This window comes from Sceloporus occidentalis, unplaced genomic scaffold (assembly GCF_023333645.1).
Source record: "Sceloporus occidentalis isolate IW3139 unplaced genomic scaffold, rSceOcc1.0.p SCAF_173, whole genome shotgun sequence".
NCBI lineage: Eukaryota > Metazoa > Chordata > Lepidosauria > Squamata > Phrynosomatidae > Sceloporus > Sceloporus occidentalis.
In genome coordinates this window covers 1,759,778-1,783,878 of record NW_028317153.1, presented here as the reverse complement: position 1 = coordinate 1,783,878, position 24,101 = coordinate 1,759,778, and the positions used below count along the sequence as shown (strand labels likewise).

Below are 24,101 nucleotides of genomic sequence, written 5' to 3'. Positions count from 1 at the left end.
GTGATGCTGTGTGACCATCTACTTCAGGGGCGTCCACCATGCGGCCCGCGGAACCTCGAGGTGCGGCCAGCGTGAGATCGGCAGCCAGGATCACAAGAGCCCTGCTGCTTACTTGTGGGAGGGTCTATTCTCTGCTCCAGTCCTGCCTCCTCTGTGAGGAGAACGAGGGAGGCCGCGCCCCCTGCTGAAGTCTGTGAGCGGCATCGAGAGCTGTAGAGCAGGTAAGGAGGTGGGGTAGGTTGTGTGAATGAGTATGTCTGATTGAGGGAATTAATCTGTGAATGAATGAATGTGTGTGTGTAATAGCATGGATGTGTAAGTGCTGGAACCTAGGCTGTTAGCAATCACACTCCTATCATGCCAAGTCAGCCAGTACATGCTGAAACCTGGCTAGCTGCCCCCTTCTGTATTGATGCTGCCAGCAGTATGGGGTCTGCACTTATAGCCACCCTGTACCGGCACGTATTGGCTGACTTGGGATGATAGGAGTGTGATTGCTAACAGCAATCTACTAACAGCAATCACAGTCCCATCATGCCTAGGTTCCAGCATTCACTGGTTGCCTGGGTATAAAAAGAGTGTGTTTGCTGTTAGCAATCACACTCCTATCATGCCAAGTCATATTGTTGATTTTTTTGTCCAATTGTGGTGTGTTACTTTTAATAAAAGCATGGTTACACGCTAAAATTGGACAAAAAATACAATGCCCAGCCAACCAGTACATGCTGGAATCTGGGTATGCCTGAGATTGCTGTTAACAATCATAATATATATTTTTTTTGTACAATTTCCGTGTGTAACTTACTTTTATTAAAAGTGGGGGGGGGGAGCACTTTCAGTTTCGGCTAAGTGAACCCTGAATTTTCGGTTTTGGTCCAGAATTTTCATTTTAGTGCATCGCTAAAATAAATAGAACTATTTTATTTTTACTTATCCAGAATCCTGAATTTATAGGCCCAGAAATCAGTGAGAGGAAAAGTAAAGGTTTTGTGTCATTTACTTTATTTTAATCTGCATATCTTATTAAAAGGCCATATTTTCTCTCAGTGAAAAATGAGTGCGGCCCTCGCACGTATACAATTCTGATGAAGTGGCCCACTGCAGAAAAAACTTGGACACCCCTGATCTACTTAGTGCTACCATCATGGAGATCCAGATAAGACTCAAGGCCTACTACATAACACTTGAAGAGACAAGAAACTGTTGAGTACGAAGGGATGATTTAGTGGTGGGTTAAACATGGGAACGCTGTGATACTGTGTAACCATCTAGTATCCATCGAGAATACAAAGCGTTGAGTGGAACGGGAAGTCTTCGCGAGGGTATTGGTGGGAATGCTGTGAGACCGCATCAAGAGAGGTATTTTCAAGTAGCTCTTAAAGGGTTGGTGTCCGAGAGGGAATCCGCTATAAGGGAGCTAATTGGGGAAAGTACAGGATGACTATCATGGGGTAAACTGGAATGGGAAGAAGCTACAAGGTGGTGAGTGATGTCATAAGTACAAGAAGCAGAAGGGCAGTTATGGGTTTACAAGTGGAAATGTTAATGGAAGGAGCGTTTAGTTCTTCCTCTTTTATAATTCCATATACTTTAATTAAAATTCTAATCATTTGAACATTCAAAAATCAAACAAAAAAACGACGCTCGTTCAGCCCATGGCTTCACCCAGAATAATAATCCACAGAACGCTCTCGGCCGAGCGGGGCAGTAGACTGTAAATACCAACACTCTGCCATGATGCAATCGCTGAACATTGCGTCATATGTATTATTACACAGAGCAAAAGCTTCACGCCGTACAGCTGGTCATTAATAAACGTTCAGCTGTCGGGGACCGGGGTTGGTTCCTCACAAAAGCCACAAATTATACCCTCAGTGCCATGTTGTAAGAGCTGGTATTTGCATTAAAAAAAATGTCTTGTGATGCATTGAGTAATGATACAACCCGGACTTACCATTATATTATATATATATATATATATATATATATATATATATATATATATATATATATTCCCTTCTAACCGGCCATCAACATCACAGTGGGACAGTGGTGAGAATTCCCACTTCAGCATTAAAAACACCCTATTACTAAACTTGCGGCAAAATAGTAACAGAAAACCAAAGCGAGACCAATGCGTTTCGCATCAACGCAACTCTAAGCCTGTATCTGATACCCCTGCATTCACCAATACTCAAGGAAGGGTTAAGACCAAATGCTATGGACAGTTTCTAGTTTTCCACATTACAAGAACACCAGTTCTCTGCCTTCCAGCAGAGGCGGTAGAGGTTAACACGGAAGTAAGTTTGCCACAGACGTATGAGTATGCTCAGCAGGGAATAGATGAAAGACTCTTTTTTTGTAAGTTAAGCCATAGGCAAGCCTAAAAAAAAAAAGGACCAAATGCTCCATCCACCATCATCGTTTGTGTTTTAGGAATTTTAATGAAAGTGGATACGCCTGCTACATACTTGAAGAAACGCGTCAGTAAACCTTACTAACCCGAGCGGCACCATCATCGGTGTGTAAAAGGCCCTGGCATTTTGCCCTCGTCTTGTAAAATCAATAACGCCTTAACATTTATCACATTCGCAATAATGTCTTCTCCAAACGCTGGCTTTTCCCCCATCACTGCAAATTGAAATCATATTCTTTGCTTTATTGTGACAATTACAGTCCGGACACCTCAGACAACCTCACCAACTCTACCGCGACGAGCTCACTATAACATGTATGATAATTCCACACGTGATACGTCTCATAGGACGCGTCCGGTGGACGTCAGTATAGACACCAGCTTGGACCTGGAGGGATTCGTTCCCCAAACTGTTTGACCGGTTGGCGTCTTCTAACGCTCCGCAGCTCCCACTGTTTGGGTCCCCCGATCTTTAGGATACCTTGAGGTCTTATTGGTAATTCTTTGGAAGACTAAACAAAGACTCGTAAAGATAAACCCCAATGTGTTTGAAGCATGGAGGACAGTCCTGATGATCTGGGCAGAATGCGCATATGCAGCATCTATCATTGGATCACTTATGTTGAATTTTTAATCTCCTTTCAAGGTTTGAAAAATTATAAGTATATGTTTTTTTGTTCCCCCCGGTAAGCTGGGGGAAGACATTTCCTGCCTCAATTAGTCCCTTGAGCACTTCCTGTATGCTACTTGAGCAAGGGGCTGATATAAAGCTTCCCCCAAAAATATCCTCCACAGCAACTTATTAGACATAAATTATAAAGATTTTGCCAACGGTTCATACATATGGTTACAGAAACGTCACTTACCTTGGCTGCTACAGATGAGTTGGGTTTCTCTAACAAATCCCATAGTTTTTTCCTCTTAACCGCACAGCAGGTATTGTCAAACTCTTCCCCATCTCTCTCCCTCAAGGTCTCCGCTTCTCTTTTCAACTCCTCGTTCATCTGTTCCTTCTTTTGATGGTATCTAGCCTGGCAACAGGACTCCAGGTAGATCTCATCAATACCCCAATAGTCCAACTCTTGGCTGAAGGACAACGCGCACATCTCCTCCATCATATGTAATTTCCCGGTACGATAAAAGTTTAAAATAGACGTGAATGCCCCTGGGTGCCTGTCAAAAAAATACTCGTTCTCCTCCAGGTTGTAGTCATCGCAAATTTCCATGAGGGATTCATGAGTGTTGCAATCTCTAAGTTTCCCCAACCTGGTGCGGGGCAACCTGTCTAGGGTCCTCCACAAAACTTCATGAGCCAGACCCCCAACATTGAGCTTCACCCTTCTGGAGCAGGACTTGCTTCGGATAATGTCCATGGGGTCTGGAGGCAAGGAGGTAGTAGACCGAGATCCATGTTTATTCATCCACCCTGGCATTTCTGTGGACTGAACAAGGCTGTGGAAATGCGGAAATGGGACTTGTCTAGAGTTGGGTCAATCAAACCTCACACATGGACCTCCACTTTCCCATCCTTCGCCTCCATCCTTAGAGCAGCGCAAGAGAGAAGAAGCTGGTGGGACATTTTTTTCCCCCTCCTGTGGCGTCTAGAGAATCCAGATGACCTACAAAATAAGCAAGAGCATCCTTCACACAGTGTCAGGTGGTTTATCCATTAATCAGACGAACAAATAGCCTCGGTAATCTCCTAAAGCAGGACCCATGGAGATCTCCTTGGGGCTGCTGCTGGCTGTGCAAGACTGAAGACTATATGGAGCGCACCAGCTACAGGGAGCTGTCCATATGGATGGTGCTGGAACCACAGCTCCACTAACACACACTCCCCCAGCTCTCCCCATGCCTTCCTCAGCACCAGCCCTTAATCAATCCTATTAGATCACTGGATACACAAATACTCAGGGTGCTTTGCAGTATTGACCTGTGTTTTATTTACACATTTGATGGATAGCGCACGGGGGTGGGGGGGATTAAACTGCACCTGGATCTGGATATATTATACCCCAGACACACATAAATACTGCAAATATGTCTATATAACATACAAACATATATATTATAAACTATACCAGGATCGGGATACATTATCCTCCAAACACACAAATACTGCCCGCATAACATACAAAACACACACACATATATATATATAATATGATATACATACATACACACACGTATTGTTAATGATCTATACCCACATACAATATTTACAAACATTCCATAATATGGAAACATTTTTCACAAACATTCCATAATATGGAAACATTACATTTTTTAGAATTTTGGCATAATAAAAATGCCTTTTTTTTAGCTCTGGGTTGCTGTTCCCTCCCAATGCACACATGGGGTTACACACAGTATAAAGTTTCCTAATGTTTTGGGGAGATTTTGTGAGTCACACCAAGTTCACATGTGTATTAGGACTGCTCCAGAGAGATTTGCAAGGGTGAAGTGGAACATGACTGTATTTATAGCGCACAGGGTCAAGGAAGACTTATTGATGATCTATAGCTGGTATTTAAAAAATATATATATAAAATTTAGAAAATCTAAATTTTGCAATAAATGTATAATTGTGAGCAAGCAACATTAATAATGTGTATACACCCCCCAAAAAATGAGTGTATTTGGAGTTAAATTATCCCAGCTGGCCCATACAGAAACTAACTGGTATATGGTGCCAGAATTAAATAATTTTTATCAAAATCTCCAGAAATCTTTTATATAAAAGACAGTCTTTTCCTTAAAAAGAAATTATATCAATGAAGCAATTAACTGCAACATAATTGCCATTTGTTGGCACCTGCATTGAGCAGAATATCAGTAAATTGACTTGCTATCCCTTATTCCCTTTCCATTAACTATTTAATGCCAGGAGGGGAATAAGCCCCCAGGACACACACCTTACTACCTCTGAGGTTTAAGCGGGGTTCCTAATATTAAGCCACATCTTTTAAACAAAAAATATACACTGTTGCTTTAAGCACAAAAGCATCAGCCTTGTCCTGCCCCTCCTGTAATAATGGTTCATATCAAACTCAAGGCACATGCAGCCCAGGAGCCATTTAAATCCCCATCTGCCTGATGAAATAAACAGAATATATGAATGGTGTAGCCAGCAATGCATGGGGGGGGGGGGTGTATAGGAACCATACCTTCTTTGCCAGGCTCTAGAGCATATATCACAGTAATCCAGTCTGTGCAGTGATCCCCCCACCCCCTGCTTGTAAAAGGAAGATCTCTTGATAATCCTTTGGATTCTTTCTCCCAAGAGCTAATTCAGAGCCTCTTCTGCTCACATTATTCCAGGTGGAAAGAAGGTGAATTCACATCCAGAGCTGATCTTTCTGGTTTTCTGGAGGCTCTTAATGGAGATCAACAAGTCTGGATGCCTTTTCCCCCCTCTCTCTCTCTCTCTCCCTCTCTCCCTCTCTCTGCAATCCTTCCCTGAGTTATTCTAAGAGAGAATTTGAAGTTGCAATTTGAATGGAGGAAAGGAGCTCCCCCTACAGGCCACAGTGAGAAGTACAGAGCAAGTTAACTCCTTCCTTACAACCAAGGAGACATGAATGCAGTAAGGGTGTATTCACTAAGAAAGGCGTTGTAAGTGATTTTCATCCCGGTACATTGAATTCCATAAAGAGAACATACAGTGGATGGACATATGTAGTTAATATGGCGAGATGAAATTGTTTGACTCGTCAATGTTTAGTGAATAGACCACGGTGCAGAGAAAGGATACTGGTAATCTAGAGCAATGCTGCTCCAATTGTGGTCTGTGGACTGCTAAAGGTGCCCCAGGACCCTTTATGTTGTTGCTCAGGGTGAAAGAGAGAGATGTCATGGGAATGTTGCTCGTATGATGGAATGTTGGCGGCGGAAGAAACTTTTCTTAAGTAGAATGGTAGGATTTGTCTTGAACTGATATTATTCTGATATTGAGGTATTCTAGATTTTATGCCAGCGGCAAGGGGTAGGGAGGGGTCCTTGGTGTCCAGTGTCTTTTAAAAGGGGCCTCAAAACACAAGACATTGGAGATCCAATAGACTAGCGCAAGCCACCCCCAAGACTTGTCTGAATGGGGGCAACTGGGCAGCCATCAGAATTCTTCTCCGACCGTCCATGTCCCTGTTTCAGGACTCCGAGCAACAGTAATTGTAGCATATATATTATGGCCGTTCTTGTTGGAGCCGACATGTCTTGATGTTGGCAATTTGTAGGGTTAACAGAGACAAGTCATGCCGCCATCACAGCCGTGTTGTCTATACGTCAAAAATCTAGAGCCTCCATTAAGTTTCACCGATCACGGGCAAATAACACAGGTCGATTTGTCTTGCTGTGGCTTTGGGGGAACTAACTCCTATCATATAGATATACTCTACTGAGAGGGTAGTGGATACGTGTAACAACCTCCCAGCAGAAGTGGTAGAGGGTAATACAGTAAGGGGATTTAAATATGTATGGGATAGACATATGGCTCCTGAATCTAAGACGAGATTAAGGTTTGAGTCTTTACAGCAGGAGAAACGGGCGACCAGACGGGGCAGACGGGGGCCGATCTGCCGGTTAATTCTGGGTTTCTGCGCCAAAATGAGAACAGTGTCGTGTTAGCATTCTTTGCCCTCTGTGATAAATAAATCCTGCGTTGGGAGACACCGGTATCTTCCAGCGCGATGGAAACGCGCCGGGGAACCTACACGTTTATTTGTCCAGAAGGGTAATCTCGCCAATCCATCCGTCCCTCTTATCCGTATCCCACCGGCGTGTGCAGCCATCACCAAGCAAAGATTAATAAACCTTTTAATTACCAACAACTACGTCCAATTAGTTTGGGGTCTGGGAGGCAGAGATAGGAATTCTCTTTTCATCCTCAGCTATTGTGTAGACAAAAAAAGAAAAGAAAATCGCCAAACAAAATGAAACCTTAAATTCAAAAGGCGAAGGAGAAAAAAAAAAAAGACTAATTCTACGTGAAATTTATTTCTCGGCTGATCCCTTTTCTAAAGTCATTCCAGTTTGTTCCAACAGATGGAAAATTATTAATTAATGAGTCTGCTGTCACATGAATATTTGGCTGAAATCGACAAAATATTTGTTGGATAAACATAAAATTTTTAATTTTATAGACGAGGTTGAGACATTTCCAGCCTATATACAGTGGAACTTTTTTGGGGGGGTCGTCCCCCAAAAATATTTTTAATTAAATGATAATTATGATATTTTTTCTATTATATAGTAAATAAAAATGCCAATTTTTTTTTAATGAAACAAATATTTAAATTGCAAAAAACTAGGGTAACAGGTAAAAAAAAGGGGGCTCTCTTAATGCCTGCAGTTTGAAGCATCATCAGGAAAAATCGAATGGCTTTTCAGCAGTCAGGGGGAAAGAAATGGACAACTCAATGTTTGGTCTTCCATATCAGTTATGTCTTATACCTAACCAGCCTTGGTCGGACTATAACTCCCATATATTCAGCCAGCCCAAGTCCTATTAAGTCTGCCCCTGCTTTTATAACACCAGCCAGAGCCCCTAGTGTGATAAGCATAAGTTGTAGCGTTTTTGGCAAACCGCGCTAATCAATGCTTACCAGCAGCTGGTGGTTAATTAATTTAGGGCTTTTAATGGTTCACTTAATACGGGTTTATATGAAAAAAGAAGCGATCTGGTTCAAAATGAATTTTTTATTAAAAAAAAAAAGTTTTGTTTTAATATCATCTTGATCTTTTTGCCGTTTTCTATACTGATAAAAATTACATAAATTATATACAAAATGGTATCTGGTTCAAAATAATAATAATAATAACTTAAATATTTTATAATTTATTTTCTCAATACCCATGCTGTGTTTTAACTAAAATATCTTTTTTATTATATATATCATTTTTTTTTGTTAAAAATATATATTTTTTGTTAATATATTTTTTCTCTTCTTCTGTATCATTGATTATATATATCTAATTAATCTAATTAATGCCAAGATACGCGGTATAATAAAACGCGGCCTTAGCGAGTGAATTTCAACAATTAAAAGCCAGTTAAACACTGAAAATCATGAGATCCCCCAGCCGCGCTCTGTCGTTTTTCAATATCGTGCTAATCCCTGGGACTCTATCGTGTTCCAAACACCTGCTCCCCATTGACTTTGTCTGAAAATATGGACTCCTGCCAATGTTTACGTTGGATGCCTTTTTACTATTCCTATTGTTTAAGGAAGAATAGAATACATTACGTTTCATTTAAAATTAAAGAGACAAATAGACATTGTATTGAAGGCTATGCGAATATGTCGAATATTACACTGCGACATCACCAACAGTTATTGGGTTTCCCGAGTGTTTGATCCCTTCTGCGTACTTTCTTATGGTGTCATCCTTATAATATAGAGATGTAGTGGGGGTGGGGGTGGAAGGAGATCTCTCTTTTTCAGGTCTCTGAGGAAACAGATCCTTGAGGTTCTGAAATGTAACCTGGCATTAAATCTTGTTGGTCCAATAAAAGGTATGGACCTCAACTGAAGACTCCATATTTCTTGGACAAATACAAATATGTGGTCCTTGGTGTCCAGTGTCTTTTTAAAAGTGGCCCAAAACACAAGACATTGGAGATCCAGTGGGTCCAGTGGACTTCTCTACAAGGGGGCAACTGGGCAGTCATCGGAATTCTTTTCCGACCTTCCATGTCCCTGTTTCAGCATATACTGTATATTATGACCCTTCTTGTGGGAGCCGACATGTCTTGATGTTGGCAATTTGTCATTTGTAGAGTAAATGGAGAGTCATGCCACCATCACAGCCGGGTCATCTATGAGTCAAAGATCTACGGCCGCCATTACTTTGCCTCCAATAAAAGGTATGGAGCTCAACTAAAGACTCCATCGTTCCTGGACCAATACAACATTAAGAGGAGCCAACATGACCTTGGACCTTTTTGAACGGCTGGTGGAACAGTTGATGGTTGGTATCATTGTCTCTCTTTTGGCTTTACTGGGATATGTGATTAAATACCAGTTACAGGTATTGGTACAAATGGTCTGTCACGGACTGGGTCCAAACAGATGACTGAAAGGACCCAGCGCGCCCGAAGATTGTGTGCAGGAGTCACAGTGCAGTAGTGGAGTTTGGACAGGGCCTGGTTGCAGGGCGACCTCACTCACCCAGGTGTTGAGCACCAAGGGTTGTGCAGCCAAACACCAGCGCCCTGATATGGCGGATGAAGTCCAGAATGAAGTGAAGTGATATCCTGCAGGCACCCTGGAGCAGGCATGAAGCAGATCACTAGAATCACGTGCAGGATGCTGCAGGCTGGGAGAATGGAAGCTAAGCAAAGGGTATAGCAGAAACATAAGCAAGGGAGAGGGAGACCAGGCATGAAACATAACCAGACAAGACATACATGTTACAGGGCACGACAGTGAACCAGACAAGGAATAAACATTACTAGACAAGATATACATGATACAGGGCACAACAAAGGACAGGGAACAAGGCAAGGAACACAGGGGAAGGAGTGAGGAGCCGGAATCCTCGGACGCTTCCCCTTTAAGCAAGGATAGGCCATATTAACTAGGACAAAGGGAGAGGAGAGAGGAACCAGAATCCTCAGATGATACAAGGAAGAAGGGCAAAGGTACATAAGAGACAAACAAACATGAATACAGAAACTAGCCTAAGACTGTTTGATAACAATTGGAGATTCCGTCACATGTTATGGCCATAGTATGCTTAGCCCACCACTACGCCAAAGTACTCCAATGACGGTGGGTCCTAACGCTAATCCCTGCTGACAGTGGTACGAAACAAACCAAACATGTAAACCAAACATGTAAACCAAACACATAGCACTGAGACATACCTTAGACCAGGGGTTCTCAAACTGCGGCCCTCCAGCTGCTGCAGGACTACATCTCCCATACTCCTCAGCCAGCCCCTTAGCTGAAGGAGCATTATGGGAGATGTAGTCCTGCAGCAGCTGGAGGGCCGCAGTTTGAGAACCCCTGCCTTAGACTGAAGACTGAGACAAACAGAACACACAGGTGGGGCACACCTTATAAAGGAAACAGAGCTGAAGCAAAGAGCTGAAGCAGAAGCAAGGAATGGAAGATCAGAACAGAGCAAAAGGAAATCCAGGAATGGATCGAAGCAAAACAGGGAAACTGAAGCAAGACAGATATGCAGCTCCGCAGCCTGGGCAGAACGTGACATGGTCCTGGTTAATGGCTGGTTTGTAGTTTCTATCTCTAACTTGGAGACACAACCCATTTTCGGAGGAGAAATTGTGATTCCTACGCAGTTACCGAACGCTGTCCTCAAAACTCTGCCCTACAAGAAGAATTTCTTTTTTTTTTTTTTTGAACGGAATCCCCAAAAGATTTCGGGAGGCTGAAGCAGAATTATGAAGCAAAATTATCAAATGGGGGAAAGGACTCTCCAAGTTTCTGAATTTAGATTATAACTAATCTGTTTTTATCTCTTTCCATTGTTGGGCAGGTAGATTAAGAGATTACAAAGGTTATAACGAGACTTGGAATAAGTAATCCAGTGAGGTCGAGCGATTTGCAGAAAATGTATTTTTTTTCTCTGCCGTACTGAAAAAAATGAAAAAAAAAAGAAATTACAAAGAAATATAAAAAAAAAATAAAGAAATGTATTATCATTTGTCGCTTTAACCTTATATATTGCTGTTGTGCTTCGGGTTCAAAACACTGGGAATAATAAATCTAAATAAATAATAAATATTTATAAATAAATAAATAATTTTAATTTGATTACATTTAGACTTTTTGTGGGTTTGGTAGGTTAGTTGCCATATCAAAAATACATAAAAAAAGATATTTTCCCTTTTCTCCTTGTAGAAAGAATTTCTATGACAGTTATTTCATGGGGGGGCTTTGGAAACATAAGCCTTCCCTTTTTCCACTATCTTTGAAACAAATCCTAAATCTCTATTGTCTTCAAAGAAAGAAATCCTAGAATTTATAAGAATCTCTGCTGTATGGTAATAATCGAGACGGCGGTAGATAAATGGAACCGTCTCCCAGCAGAAGTGGTAGAGGGTAATACAGTGAGGGTATTAAACATGCATGGGATAGACATACGGCTCCTGAATCTAAGACGAGACCAACGACTGATTAAGGTTTGAGTCTTTACAGCAGGAGAAACAGGTGACTAGACGGGGGCCGAATGGGGCCGATCTACCGGCAGGTTCTATGTTTCTATGAGGAAAGTTGCCAGATAGCCAAGAGGTCGCCATCTTAATCTCTTCTCCACCGTAATGAAATCCAAACATCACAAGTTTTGCGGTCTCTGTCCTCAGGAAATCATTGCGGGAAAACTCTTTAGTGACGTAAAGAAAATACATTAAGTTGCTTTTCATAAAATATTTATTTTGTTAAATTCAGTTTGAGAAATTAGCGCTTCCAGAGTGACCCCTCCCCCAATACCTCGTCTTACTAACGATGGCAATTAGCATCGCGAAGTGTTTCTTCGTAAATGAAAAGGCGTTAAGTCCCAAGTAATGGACCTTAATGGTCTGATGTCTTCCGGGAGATTAAAGGAGGTTTTAAAATGCGGTAACACGGATTAATAGGGCGGTTTATCAGCCAATCGGTGTCCTCCTGGGTGGGGTTTCAAATGCCGGATGAAAGGTTTCCATAGCAATATATTAGAGTTCCATAACTACATGTGAAATAAAAGGTCGAACACTACAATGATGTCACTTTGATGTAACCTTTGCCCTCGTTGAGTAGAATCCGCTGTATCAAAAGTCTCATAAAATATATTTTTATACAAGCGTGGAGACTTGGCTTTGGAGATTGTTTAAGAATTTAATATGCGGATCCTATTAATAATAATTCCCATTTAAAAAAACAATAACATTGTTAATAACAACGTCTTTGGCCCCAAGGAGGAGATCTGGAAGAGTCAAGAAGGACATCTGATACTAATCTCCATCGTCATCTTTATTGAACCCGCAATTTGATTAATTGTTGCATACCTTCCAACTTCTACCTGCCGGCCAATCAGGATGCCAGGGCTTGGGGAATAGATTGTATCCTTTGGTGCCCCCCCCCCACACCGGAATGTTCCCAGTTGGCCCCTGGTAGATATTAGGGTATGAACTAGGACTGACCATTTTTAACTGGACACCAAAGTCAACCTTTGACATGAGCCTAAAATTCCCACACTGGAACTATTTTAGGCAACAATTGACATGAGCAAAAAAAACGTAGAATTTTTAGAATTTCTCATATTTTGGGACACAATAAATTACACGCCATTCTTTGAGGCCTGTAGATTCTGAAGGTGACCTCATTCACTAGTAAAAAACTGTCCCTCAGATTTCATGAACTCCACCTCTCGACGATTAAGGATAACACACTGGATGGAGAGGTTTGGGTAGGGTACACGGAGGGATTTTCTGTTGATGTGGAATTCCTTTTGAAAAGGGACATCCCCAAGAACATTCACCTCATGATCAAGAGTCTTTGTGATGAAGTAACTGGGAATACCTCTGTTTATGTTAAAGAGGACATTCCTTGTGAAGTATGAGATAAACTAACCCAGACTCGCAGGGAAACATTAACTTGAGACATATACCATGTGTTCGACTCAACGTTATATATACAAAAGTCAAATAAATGGGATTTTTTGAATGAATGCTGGAAGGTTCTGCCAGCACTGCGGTAAACATAGAAAGCCGCGAGGATGGAAGGGAAGCCCATGCCAACGTCTACTACAGTTTAAAAGAATACTAATGTTTGTGCTAAAGGTATCCTTTTTGGAAGTGTGTGAGCGTCTTCGAACATGGCTCCGTTTATCCTGTATTGGAAACTGGGTTCTAGACATTCCAAGTTCTCTTCACGGAACTCCAATAAACTCCTGTTGCAGGGAACTGTTCCAGATCAGTCCGCAACCCCTGATTTCCTGGGGGATACACGATTACTTTGATGTAACAGCAGCCAGTAGGAAATAGACTGTGGCCGAATGGGGCTGATCTACCAGAAAATTCTATGTTTCCATGATCTTGGAAAAACTATCCATTTCTCTGGGTTCCTTTGATTAAAGGAGCCGTTGAAGCAGGAAGACTCTGTACACTTTGTATCATCCTCCTTCTTTAAGATGTCTTAAAAGTCCATCTTGATAACAAGGAAAGTAGGGAGCTGGCATCAGAAAGCTCACAAGTGCTTAATAAACAAATGTGTCTGTAATGATTTCCATCCATAATACTCTATAGAACGCGGCGATAACATCAAGTTTTCTTTAATGTGTTTTGGAGTTCCTTAATCCACCCTATTATTTATTTATAAGAATCCCATTATCAGTTTGGTCTATTGGTGTTTGCCGTCCAAATGTACTTTCTCATCACCTGGGTGCCTTATTTCATTCCCTCTGCGCTTTATGACTTATAGAGAAGCGTTATATTCCGTTATAAGACAATAAATCAGGGGAAAATCATATGGATTTGTTTCATTCCCTACATATTGGGAATTTAAATGACGGTGTCCCTTTAACGGTCATCCAAGACCGCAACCACTGTGGGACACTAACAGGAAAAAAAGAACTAGATCCACGGTCAAAAGACTAAAGAGTGCAAATAAACCAACACGGTTATGTATTGGCTGCCACAGACCACCATTGCCACAGACCATGTAAAAAGCCTACTTGACATGAGTAGGCAAGTCCCACTCATGTCCCACTCAGTTACACAAAGGGTCCTTTCTTAGGAGTGACAGCCAACCATTGAGACCCAAATCCCTCTTTCCTTCCTCCGCTTTTCTGGTGCATTTCTATGCAGTATAAGTGCTTTCCCATCGTTAATTTTTCTGTAGGCCCGTCTGATGATTCTGCTTCTCGGTTTCCAGGTAATGCATTAGCCCACATCATCCTGTGTCGAAAAGTAGAACCAAGAATGATTAAAGCCCATATAAATCTTTACTAAAGAGAAAACTCCGCCTGGAGACCAACATCATCATTAAAACAAAACTATACAAAAATGTAAAATAAAAGCTTCTCCTCCACACCTCCAGAGCCTTGGACTTCCTCAGAAGGAGGACATGAAGAACACTTGCTGAAATGTTTTCGTTAGACCAACATAAAAGAATAATGCCAAAGAGGCTGGAAATTGCATTCTATTGACCTAGGACTTCACTAGGAATCCCCAATCTTATCAGGGCCGGACTGGCCCACCGGGATACCGGGAAATTTCCCGGTGGGCCGGCCGGTCCGTGGGCCACTCCGCCCGGTCGGCCAGCATTCAAAGCGGCCGTAAGTGTTGTAAATACACAACACATGCGGGTGCAACGTAAGACAGCCGCTGAGCGGCTGCGAGCAAGCTTCAAATCGGCCATTGCGTGGCCGCCTGTCCGCCTCCACCGGCCACTGATGAAATGAAAGCGGTTGCTGTGCACACAACGCGCCACCCAATGGCCTTTCCGCTGCTCTTCGTCCCACCCCACAAAAGGGGTGGGACGAAGGCCATTGGGCGGCGCGTTGCGTGCACAGCAACCGCTTTAATTTCATCAGTGGCCGGTGGAGGCAGGCTGATGGTGCCGCAGCTCTTCGTCTCAACCCACAACACGTTCAACACAGCCGATTTGGGGGTGGGACGAAGGCCATTGGGCGGCGCATTGCGTGACGGCCGCTCAGTGGCCGCTTTGAATTTTGCTCGCAGCCGCTCAGCGGCTGTCTTACGCTGCTGCCACATGGCGGCTGTGTGGAACATGTTGTGGGGTGGGACGAAGAGCTGCGGCACGGCCATTCGGCGGTGCGGTGCGGTGACACTCAAGGAGGCGGGCTCAGCCACACAGAAGTGTTCCTCGTGACAGGGAAAGGACTGTCACGTCCTCGAGGAGAGCAGGACAAAAAACACTAAACTTTAAGTACCGGTATTAGTATTACCAAAATATAGTAATGGGGTTAAAGGGGAAAGCAGACCCATATTCAAAGGAGAGGGGTTTGCCTTCATTAAATAATACAAAAGGAGGGGTGGCTGGGGGTAAAACACATGGCAGTGGGGGGGCATCAATAATAGACAAGTGTGCTTCACAAAAATGTTAGGGGTATCAAGGGAGGGGGTTAGCTGGGGTATCACATAAATCAATGCTGGGGGGGGCAATACCCAAGGATGTGGGGGAATAAATGCACAAATGGGGCAATACCCAAGGTTGTGTTGTGAGGGGAAGACAGTAATAAATACTAAAGGAGAGCCTGGCTGGGGCATCAATACACAAGGGGATTAATGACAGGGGGCGTTAATGACAAAGCAGCGTAGAACATAGTGTTTTATGCTTCAGTATGGTAGAGGCTGTCCTGGTGTGTGTATGTCTGGGTGTCGGTGTGCACTGTACTTACTGTAGTAATAAACTGATTTATTTAATGTTTACTTATCCAGAGATAAAACACCCTCCTGAATTTGTAGTCACTTCAGAGGACAAAACTTTCTAGGCCCAGAAATGAGTGAGAGGAAAAGTAAAGGCATTGTGTTATTTACTCTTATTTTAATCTGCATATTTTATCACAAAGGATCAATCGCAGAAACTTGAATGGTGGTTGGGATCTTCAGAGTGAAACCCAATTTAGTTAGTTATTCCCTTTGGTTTCACAGTCCTTCCCCCTTAAGAGAGGACCTTTTACTTAAACATACTGGCAGACCACTTTGCACCATGAACTGTGTGCATTAAAAAATAATAATAATAATAATGTATCTGGGATGAGGTATTCTTTGGATGATACAGCTCTAGAACAGTTGTGGTGGTATTAATAGCCAAAAGTTTCTTACAAGAATATCGTGAAAAATAATGTGATCACTGTTTTGCTCCACTGAATAAAATGGAACTTTTTCATCAGTAGCAAATGCTTTGATTCCATTATGTGTAATGTATTTCATTTATTAGGGCCTTTTAACACTTGCTTTCTGGTATTTTAATACAAATAATGTGACAAAAATAATGTTTTAAAGCTCTTTGTATGGCAAATAGTGTGACTCGGGTATGTATAAGGGGTGCTTGAGGGTATAAGCGCTCGACTACGAGATAAACTATATGGGGCTGCTCTCCAAATGTTTCCAGGGCTGCTTTTCAGTCCCAGTCCGGCCCTGAATCTTATCTTCGAGCACAAAATAGGAGGTCCAGGCAAATGCTGACTAGGCTATCTGCTTCTTTTTTGCAAAGGTGGTCTCACATTAACATTAACATTTCCATTTCCACTTAGCCGATGATCCATTCCTCATGGGCCTTGGAGAACTTGGATTATCCCTCAACATCACATCATGGTGGTCGACCACCTCTATCACTAGCATACATCATCCAAGCAAGTTGCCACCACTCTCCAACCTACCTGATACCTACTCTTCCCCTCTCCTAAATTCATTCATTTGAGTTTTTTCCGGCCATTACCTAAACCTTGACTTATTCGGAGCTGGACCACAGTCATCCTGCAATTAGCTTATTTGTACATTACGAGACCTGTATGGTTTCCATCCTTTCGTAATAAGCTATGGAGTCTGTCACATCTTTGGTTGTTTGGGTTCTGTTTATTCTTAATAGGATAATAGCCTGTGATTTTCTGCTCCGGTTGGGAAATGATGTCACTTTTGATTATACTGGAAACCCCTAATAAATAGATTTAGAACACAAGAAACTGGAGCTGGAATTTCCAGATGTTTCCACCGATTTCAGCAACAGGGTCTCAGGTATGCACCGGCAAAGACAGTGATGTCCTACAACAAACCAGGTCTTCAGCCCCGGGGTAACCCGCAAAACTCAGCCCTGTACACAAGCAAATTTGAGTCTGGATTATTGCGTGGCGCTTCCTGAGAACCCCCTTTCATGTTCAAACGTGTTTTCCCTTTTAAGCGCCTGTAGGGCAATGCTCCAATTTTGTCCCCCCAATGCTCTCACAGGATTAAAAAAGATATCTCTCTACCAAGATGGTTAAAATAATGCAGGGGTGGCTCCAGGGCCCTAAGAGAAAAGATTTTTGGTGGGGTGACCCTTCCAACATCCTTTGGGCTCTTAGACCAATGAGAGCCCTAAGCAGCTGCTTAATCTTCTTATATGGTAGCATAATAGCTCTTTCAGCTCCTGTTCCTCTATGGGAAGGGGTTAACATATATCCATCATACGCCTGCCTCCATTATCTGTAAGGAACTGCAATGCAGAACCGGAATCATAAATTTCTAAGCAGGCTTCCTTCCCCCGAGACTGTTACATGCATGTTACTGCGGTCTCTGCTCGGGGCTGCGCAGGTGTTACAAACATGATGCCCGAGGTGTGACCTTTCAAACATGTGTTAAAATGAACCATAATCTGCATGTAATATACTTGTCTTCATTTATAGACATTTGACCGATTTGTCCTCGTTTTGCATTTTCTTATTTTTCCGTCATCCATCTCCACTTCCTCCCGGAATGAAAGTCTCCGACCCACCGTCCACAGGTCTGGTCACAATATCCATATAGCTCATGGGTGGCACCAGCTGGGTTTGGGGTAGAGAGACACCGGTTCCTTATCCACCGAGCTGGTCGTAGACTGGCCGAGTCCCATTTAGTTCAGCGGTCAATTCACTAATTCACTCGCCTGTTCAGATGCCCTCAGTGCTCACAGCAGGTCTTAAGTTGAATTTGGAAGGATTCAGGCTGACAATAGATCAGCTGGAGATCAAATGATGAGTTCTCAGGGTGACACCGGGTGGTCTTTTCTACAGTGAAAAAGGGGGAAACATCTTATCATCCACAATGGTGGCTTTTGACTGTTGTCGACCCCCATGGGGTGAGCATAGAGCATATATTTATTTGAAAGAACGTAAGAGCCAAGGGTGTGTGTCGGGGGTTTTCTAGGTACCGATATCAGCCATTATGACCATCATGGAGGATTTTCTTTTAGTGTTGAATCTTCAGAAGATATTCTTGCCAAGCGAGAGACTCTCTGCCAAGCAAGAACCTAGTCAAGGACTCAGAATACAGGCTTAATATTGATCGTGGAAGTAATAAGTCTTTTACCCGAGGCAGGAAGAAAAGCATCCATTGTATGGCTGGCAGAAAACACCCAGACCGGGTTTCAACTTATTTCTATAATTGAACTATTATTTTACGATTGAAAAGCATTTTGTTGGTGTGAATTTTCTCCTCCACAGGGTACGGAATGGCTCTCGACGAGCAACCCTGAGACTGTGAGCCATTAGTCCATGCAAAAGATTTAATTGTATTGATTGGCTAATGGTTGCAGTCCAATGGCTATTATAACGGCCCTCATGGAATCTGCCCATTCACCCTGAGACTGGGGTAAAACCCTTAGATTCTGCCCCTTCAGCCCAAGAATGGGGATTTTATTAGATATCTGGCATATCAGGTACCTTCAACATCTGTAGTCCTGCCGGTTTACCCTCTTTGGGGACTCTGGGGTTAAAAACCAGCTCTGGACTGGCAGTTATTGGGAATCAAACATCCTTTCGCTAGACCCCCAGCCATAGCATTCATTCATTCTTCGTGAAATCCCTTTCCATGTTCCTCAGGAGTCCGTTCCGAAGATCCCCTAAACATTCCGTCGCATTCCCCGGCTGGTTTTCGTCAGGACGGATGTTTGAAAGTTCCTCTCGCCTTCCAGGTAAATTGTTGACGTGACCGTCTCGGGCGAGCACGGCCTTCATTAGACATGTTATGTTTTTTTTAAGGTAACTCGCTGCGAGGCACGGCGGAGGGTCGTAGTAAACATACAAAGGATCTATCAGATTTGGAAAAAGGGTGTCCCTCACCCAGACGGCCCTGTACAATGCATAGGTTAATGAATGAAATGACTTTTACGCGTTCTGCCCATATTAATTGGGCATTCTCCAGATTCCGCCTGGAGACTTCGGTTGAGCCTCTGTATCTCGGGGTCTCGTCTCCGCGTCACTACAGAGGATCTCCAGGTCGTGGGACAACCGCCCACTGACATCCGAAGGACCTCCCACTGATGTCAGCAGGCCCCACCCACTGACATCACTGACCTCCTACCGCAAGGGTAGGCTTTGATTTAGCCGGAGCCAGGCTCAGCTCACCATACAATAGACTCCTCCCACCCTTACAAAAGCTGCTTGAACCAATCAACAGCAATCAGCGACTTAATAAGAGTGGGAGAGATAACCTAATGGGGAGGAAAAATCATGCAGATCCTGAGAACAGAAGGTTTGGATGGCCGCTCCCATAGTATACGTTGGTGAGGGTTTGAAAACACATTTCTTACACATTTTATTCTCTGGACGTTCTAAAATATGTTTATTCTGCACTTTGAACAGTAAAATGTCAGCATCGTGCAGGGAGCGGCAGAGAATAAAGAGAGATCTGATGAGAGCTGATTTACAGCCGGCGCGGAGACACTAACCAGGCGCTGCGGGCCGCGGGGCGTCTGCCGTCTCCATACCGCGTTTCTGAGATCTGCGCGTCGATCGAGATACGGATCAGCCCTCGGTGCAGGAATTCCCTTTTTTGGAAACGTTCAAATTAAATAGTATTTCATACCTTCCAACTGTCCCTGTTATCAGTATTTATATATAAGGCGGAGCATCTCTACCCCTAATACTGACTCCGTTATACTGAAAATCCGTTGTACTGAAAATCTCATTACCCTCTGCCACTCGAGTCCCATTCCACAACAGCTGGAGAGGATGTCTGCTCCTCGTTAGGAGGACTGAATGTTCTCTCGTCAGAACGTGCAGGAGGAATACATCAAGTCGGATCGATGAATAAGAAAAAATACCCGGGAAGTCAGATGCTATGGAAAGCATGCGTTCCGGGGGCTCTGAGACCTAATCTCCCACCCAGTCCCCACTCCCTCATTTCTCATCAGTCTGACTCAGCATCGCAAACTCTATCTCACAGGACACGGAGGTCTCCTGCAAGTGATGAAAACGACCCCGTCCTCGCCAAGCAAAGAAAATCACGATTCAATGGAACATTTACTTTAAATCGGATCAAATTCATAGCTGCCAACAGCCCTGCATTTTCCAGGACACGCCCAACAGCCGGGTGTGTATATATATATATATATATATATATATATATATATATATATATATATATATATATACACCTCTCTTTCTCCGTGACTCTATCTGCATTATTCGGGCCTCCGGGGGCACTTCCGCAAAGAGGCTCCGCCCCTTTGCAAAAGTGCCCCAGGAGGCCAGTTTTACGTAGCGGCGGATGAAGAAAGAAGAGGCAAGAGAAGAAGCAGGGCTGGGGAAAAGGTTCTCATTTGGCCTTCTCACATCATAGTGAAGCACAGCTCTTAAATATGATGTCATATCCTGCCATTCTGCTTTAATACATCACAAGCTGGCTGGAGGGGGTACAATAAGGTTCTGCCCCCAGCCCCCCATCCAACCATGTCACCACCTGACTGCGTGACTCCACCGGCACAGCGGATAATTCCATCTGGACCAGAAAACATTATATTGTGGATAATTATTTAACCCTTTCTCTGCATTGTCTCGCGGACGCCATCGTTTCCTAATCCGCTGTCGAGTCCCTGATGTGATTATAAAACGTGATCCACACGGAGGGTTATTATACCAGCTCATTTTTTTTGGAATAAATTACTCGGCGGTTCTGGAAAATGAGCCTTTTGTTTACAGAATGATTAAGCGAGATGTTTAATCAGCGTCTATTCTGTTCCGGCAGTAATTCTAATTATTTCTACCTACGGAACAGAACTTTCATTCAGCGGCTCGGAGGCTCCGGGGCCGTCGCCTCTTCTCTCTGCTGGTTTGATGATTGTACTATGATGCGCGAAGAATGAATTCATAATCAGAAACATTGTTACATTCTAATTAAACGCCTCCCCCACCCGTCCAACAAGGTCACAATCACCCCCGGAGGTGTATCTACCTGGGCTGCCGCTCAAGGTTTTGTCCAGAGACTCCAGGTAAAGGGCCGCTTCTCCGGGTCACCGTGGTCTGTCCCCGGGGGGGGGCTTTTAGGCTCGCCCATTCCCCTCCCACTGCATACAGACCGAGGATCTGCACCGTTTGTGTTGCTAATCCCGCCCACAGATGCAGCTAGCCCTGCCCCTTAACTAATCCACTCCTCGAAAGGGGGAGGGCTTTGATAAACCACCTGCCCCCTCCGCAGCCTTCGTGGACGCCGTGCCTTCTGTGGAGCGCCAGGACATGATGTCATATCCCGGCGCTCCATGCCATATCATGACTTAATGGACCAGTTGGGAGAGATCAGAGTTCTCTCTCCCCATAACCAGCCTTGGGGGTGGTCTGGCCCCTGATTTTGCGACACGGGGGAACCGCAGCCCCCTGCGCCTCCCTAGACCAGGGCATGTTTCTACCCCTTCCATATCGCGGGGGACCCATGCTGCTTGGGGTGTAAGTGCTAAGACCTGTTACCACCACAGGGGGGTAAGTTCATATTTAATGTTCGTTTTTGGTGAATCAGTCACCATCAAATATATGAACTAAAACTAACTCAGTAACAATCAGCAGTTTGATAAGGGGGGGGGGGGGGGTGGAATCATTTGCCGGGGAGGAATAATCATGCAGCTCTGAGGAAAACGGCTGCTCCCTCTGTATACAGATAAAGTAGGACGATTGTGATCTGTAAACATCGCTACACAGGTTTATTTATTGTATAGAAGGTAAAAAGGGACTTTGAGAGTTGCAGATTTAATGGAAACGGGAGACTTTGGTGTCACGCTGGAAAGAGTTAAACCAGCATAAACCGGTGCACTCTGCAAGCGTGTCACCCGTCAGTCCACGTCATGTTTCTGGTGGCCAGACAGGTGAACTCGTCCCGTACCCTCTCGGCACGGCTGAGTGCACTTATCTCCGCATTATCCGTGCAGAAGAAACACGACTTGACCAGAGACCCATAAACCCGACCGAGGGCAACAGCAAACAGTGCCCCCCGCAGGGCTGTGACATCACGGCACGAGGAGCCCAGAGGCACCGGGTCACACTGAGGAACAGTAAAGATTTCTGTGACATTCACATGCAGAACCCATTAACCTAGAGAAAAATCTAATCGAATTACCCCACCCACTTTTATATACTTAATAGCAGAATGAACAACATATACACATTTATAACACACCTAACACCCGTGTCACAAGCAGGCATCTTAAACTTGCTCTGGACCTGCAGGATTATTCTTATAAAACGTAATGGGGAGGAATAATCCTGAAAGCCACATTGCTCTTCGCTCACATAGCCATTGGTGCAGATTTAGGGTGGGGGACATAGATCCCCAGAGTCTGATTCTAGCCCCTACAGATCCATCTGCAATGAGGCAGCGAGACGAGGACCGAGACCCGCATTGAACAAGATGCCACAACGCGCTGCGATGGGGGGCTGAGGGTCCCAGACAGTTAAACATTCACTATGTTAGATTTAACAAGAACAGGAGTTATCTGCAGCGAGATGATGAGTTAAGTCACTTTTATGGGTACCCTCACCTGTAAGACAGGATGGTCATCCATTGGGGTATTTAAGGGCATTGCATGTGGTTAATGCAGTATTATATATTTCACGCTGCCAACCTCTACCCACCAGCGCAGGTACTACAGGAGCACCCCCCAACCCACCCTGAATATAATATTTACAAAACCCTTGATACAGTCTCCAATAAAAACAAACAAACATTTTAATACAATTTTATTTGAATCAAAATCTATGCAACAAAAACCACCACATTGGATTCTTGTATCCAGTGCAGAACTCATCGCCTCGTGTCGTGACATCAGACCCTAGAAAAGAAACCATTTACATCATTAACAGCATCGAACATCTGGAACAGGCCAGAGAGCCCAAAACACATCCCGTTTCCACCTGCATGGGACACCCGCTAGCCCCCGGTGTCATAGCCCCACTAGCCCTCTTATTAGAAGGCCAGCTAGACTAGCGTGGTACGAGTACTTAATGCCTTCTATTTGTGGTTACTGGACAGTAATCGGGCCGAGAGGAAGTAAAAATATTATTTCTAGAACAGCCCCAACATCTCAGCCGCTAGCATCAGACTCGATTTGGCTTAAAGCAACAGACTGGTCACCATTATCGATCTGCTGGGGAAAAAAGTTTCAGTCATCACTTGCAGCGGAGCGAGCTGCAGAAGGGGCCGTGAATAACGGGAGGAAAGGAGACAACAGCCACCACTTAGATTGCAGGAGGACCCCCACTACAACGGACCATCAAATAGACTTTGGGGACCGGGTGATCATTTCTTAACGAAGCCTTACCTGTCATGCAATCATTCGGAGGACGAATACTCCACGCAGGAAGCCAGGATTATCACGGGGCAAGGTGCATCGCGCCGGACACCCTGCAAAAGAAATTGGGTTTAAACACGTGGCAACCTTTCTATAAACACGAAGTAAAAGTCGACTGACGACTGATCAGACAAAACTGGCTTAAAAGCTTCACAAATCAACACTGCCGATCTGATGGGGAAAAAAGTTTAGTCATCATGCAGTCGGGGTTTCCTGTTCAGGACATGAGGGGACATGTTTGTACCGGACACCTGTAGACGTGTCACGAAAGGAAGAGAACTCCGCGACAGTATACGCTTCCCACATAAGACTTAAGGAGAACACACAAGACCAACGCACCTCAAAAGGTGTTATGGACATCTTATTCTGCCCCACGCAGCCTTTATGTTCATTCTGGAGGTGAAATCTTTCATGGCAGCCGCCGGCCT

The 24,101-nt window shown here is 43.9% G+C and overlaps 1 protein-coding gene, 1 long non-coding RNA gene and 2 other non-coding genes across 4 annotated transcripts in view; all 4 read right to left on the bottom strand.

Moving 5' to 3' along the window:
- LOC149279303 (potassium voltage-gated channel subfamily B member 1-like) overlaps positions 1-3,849 on the bottom strand; it is a 51,277-nt gene extending 47,428 nt beyond the window's left edge. The window contains exon 1 of the mRNA XM_089501367.1: positions 3,283-3,849. Within this exon, the coding sequence (XP_089357493.1) occupies positions 3,283-3,849 (567 nt within the window). The remainder of the gene's footprint in view (positions 1-3,282) is intronic.
- A 19,246-nt stretch (positions 3,850-23,095) lies between these two features.
- LOC149279300 (uncharacterized) lies at positions 23,096-24,094 on the bottom strand. Its single transcript, XR_016278594.1, has 3 exons — positions 24,013-24,094; positions 23,644-23,726; positions 23,096-23,154 (listed from the first exon to the last, which is right to left on the bottom strand). It is a non-coding gene; the product is annotated as an uncharacterized LOC149279300 (long non-coding RNA).
- On the bottom strand, positions 23,411-23,504 carry LOC149279302 (small nucleolar SNORD12/SNORD106). Its single transcript, XR_016278598.1, has one exon. It is a non-coding gene; the product is annotated as a small nucleolar SNORD12/SNORD106 (small nucleolar RNA).
- Positions 23,794-23,878, bottom strand: LOC149279301 (small nucleolar SNORD12/SNORD106). The gene has a single exon (XR_016278597.1). It is a non-coding gene; the product is annotated as a small nucleolar SNORD12/SNORD106 (small nucleolar RNA).
- Positions 24,095-24,101: the final 7 nt, after the last annotated feature.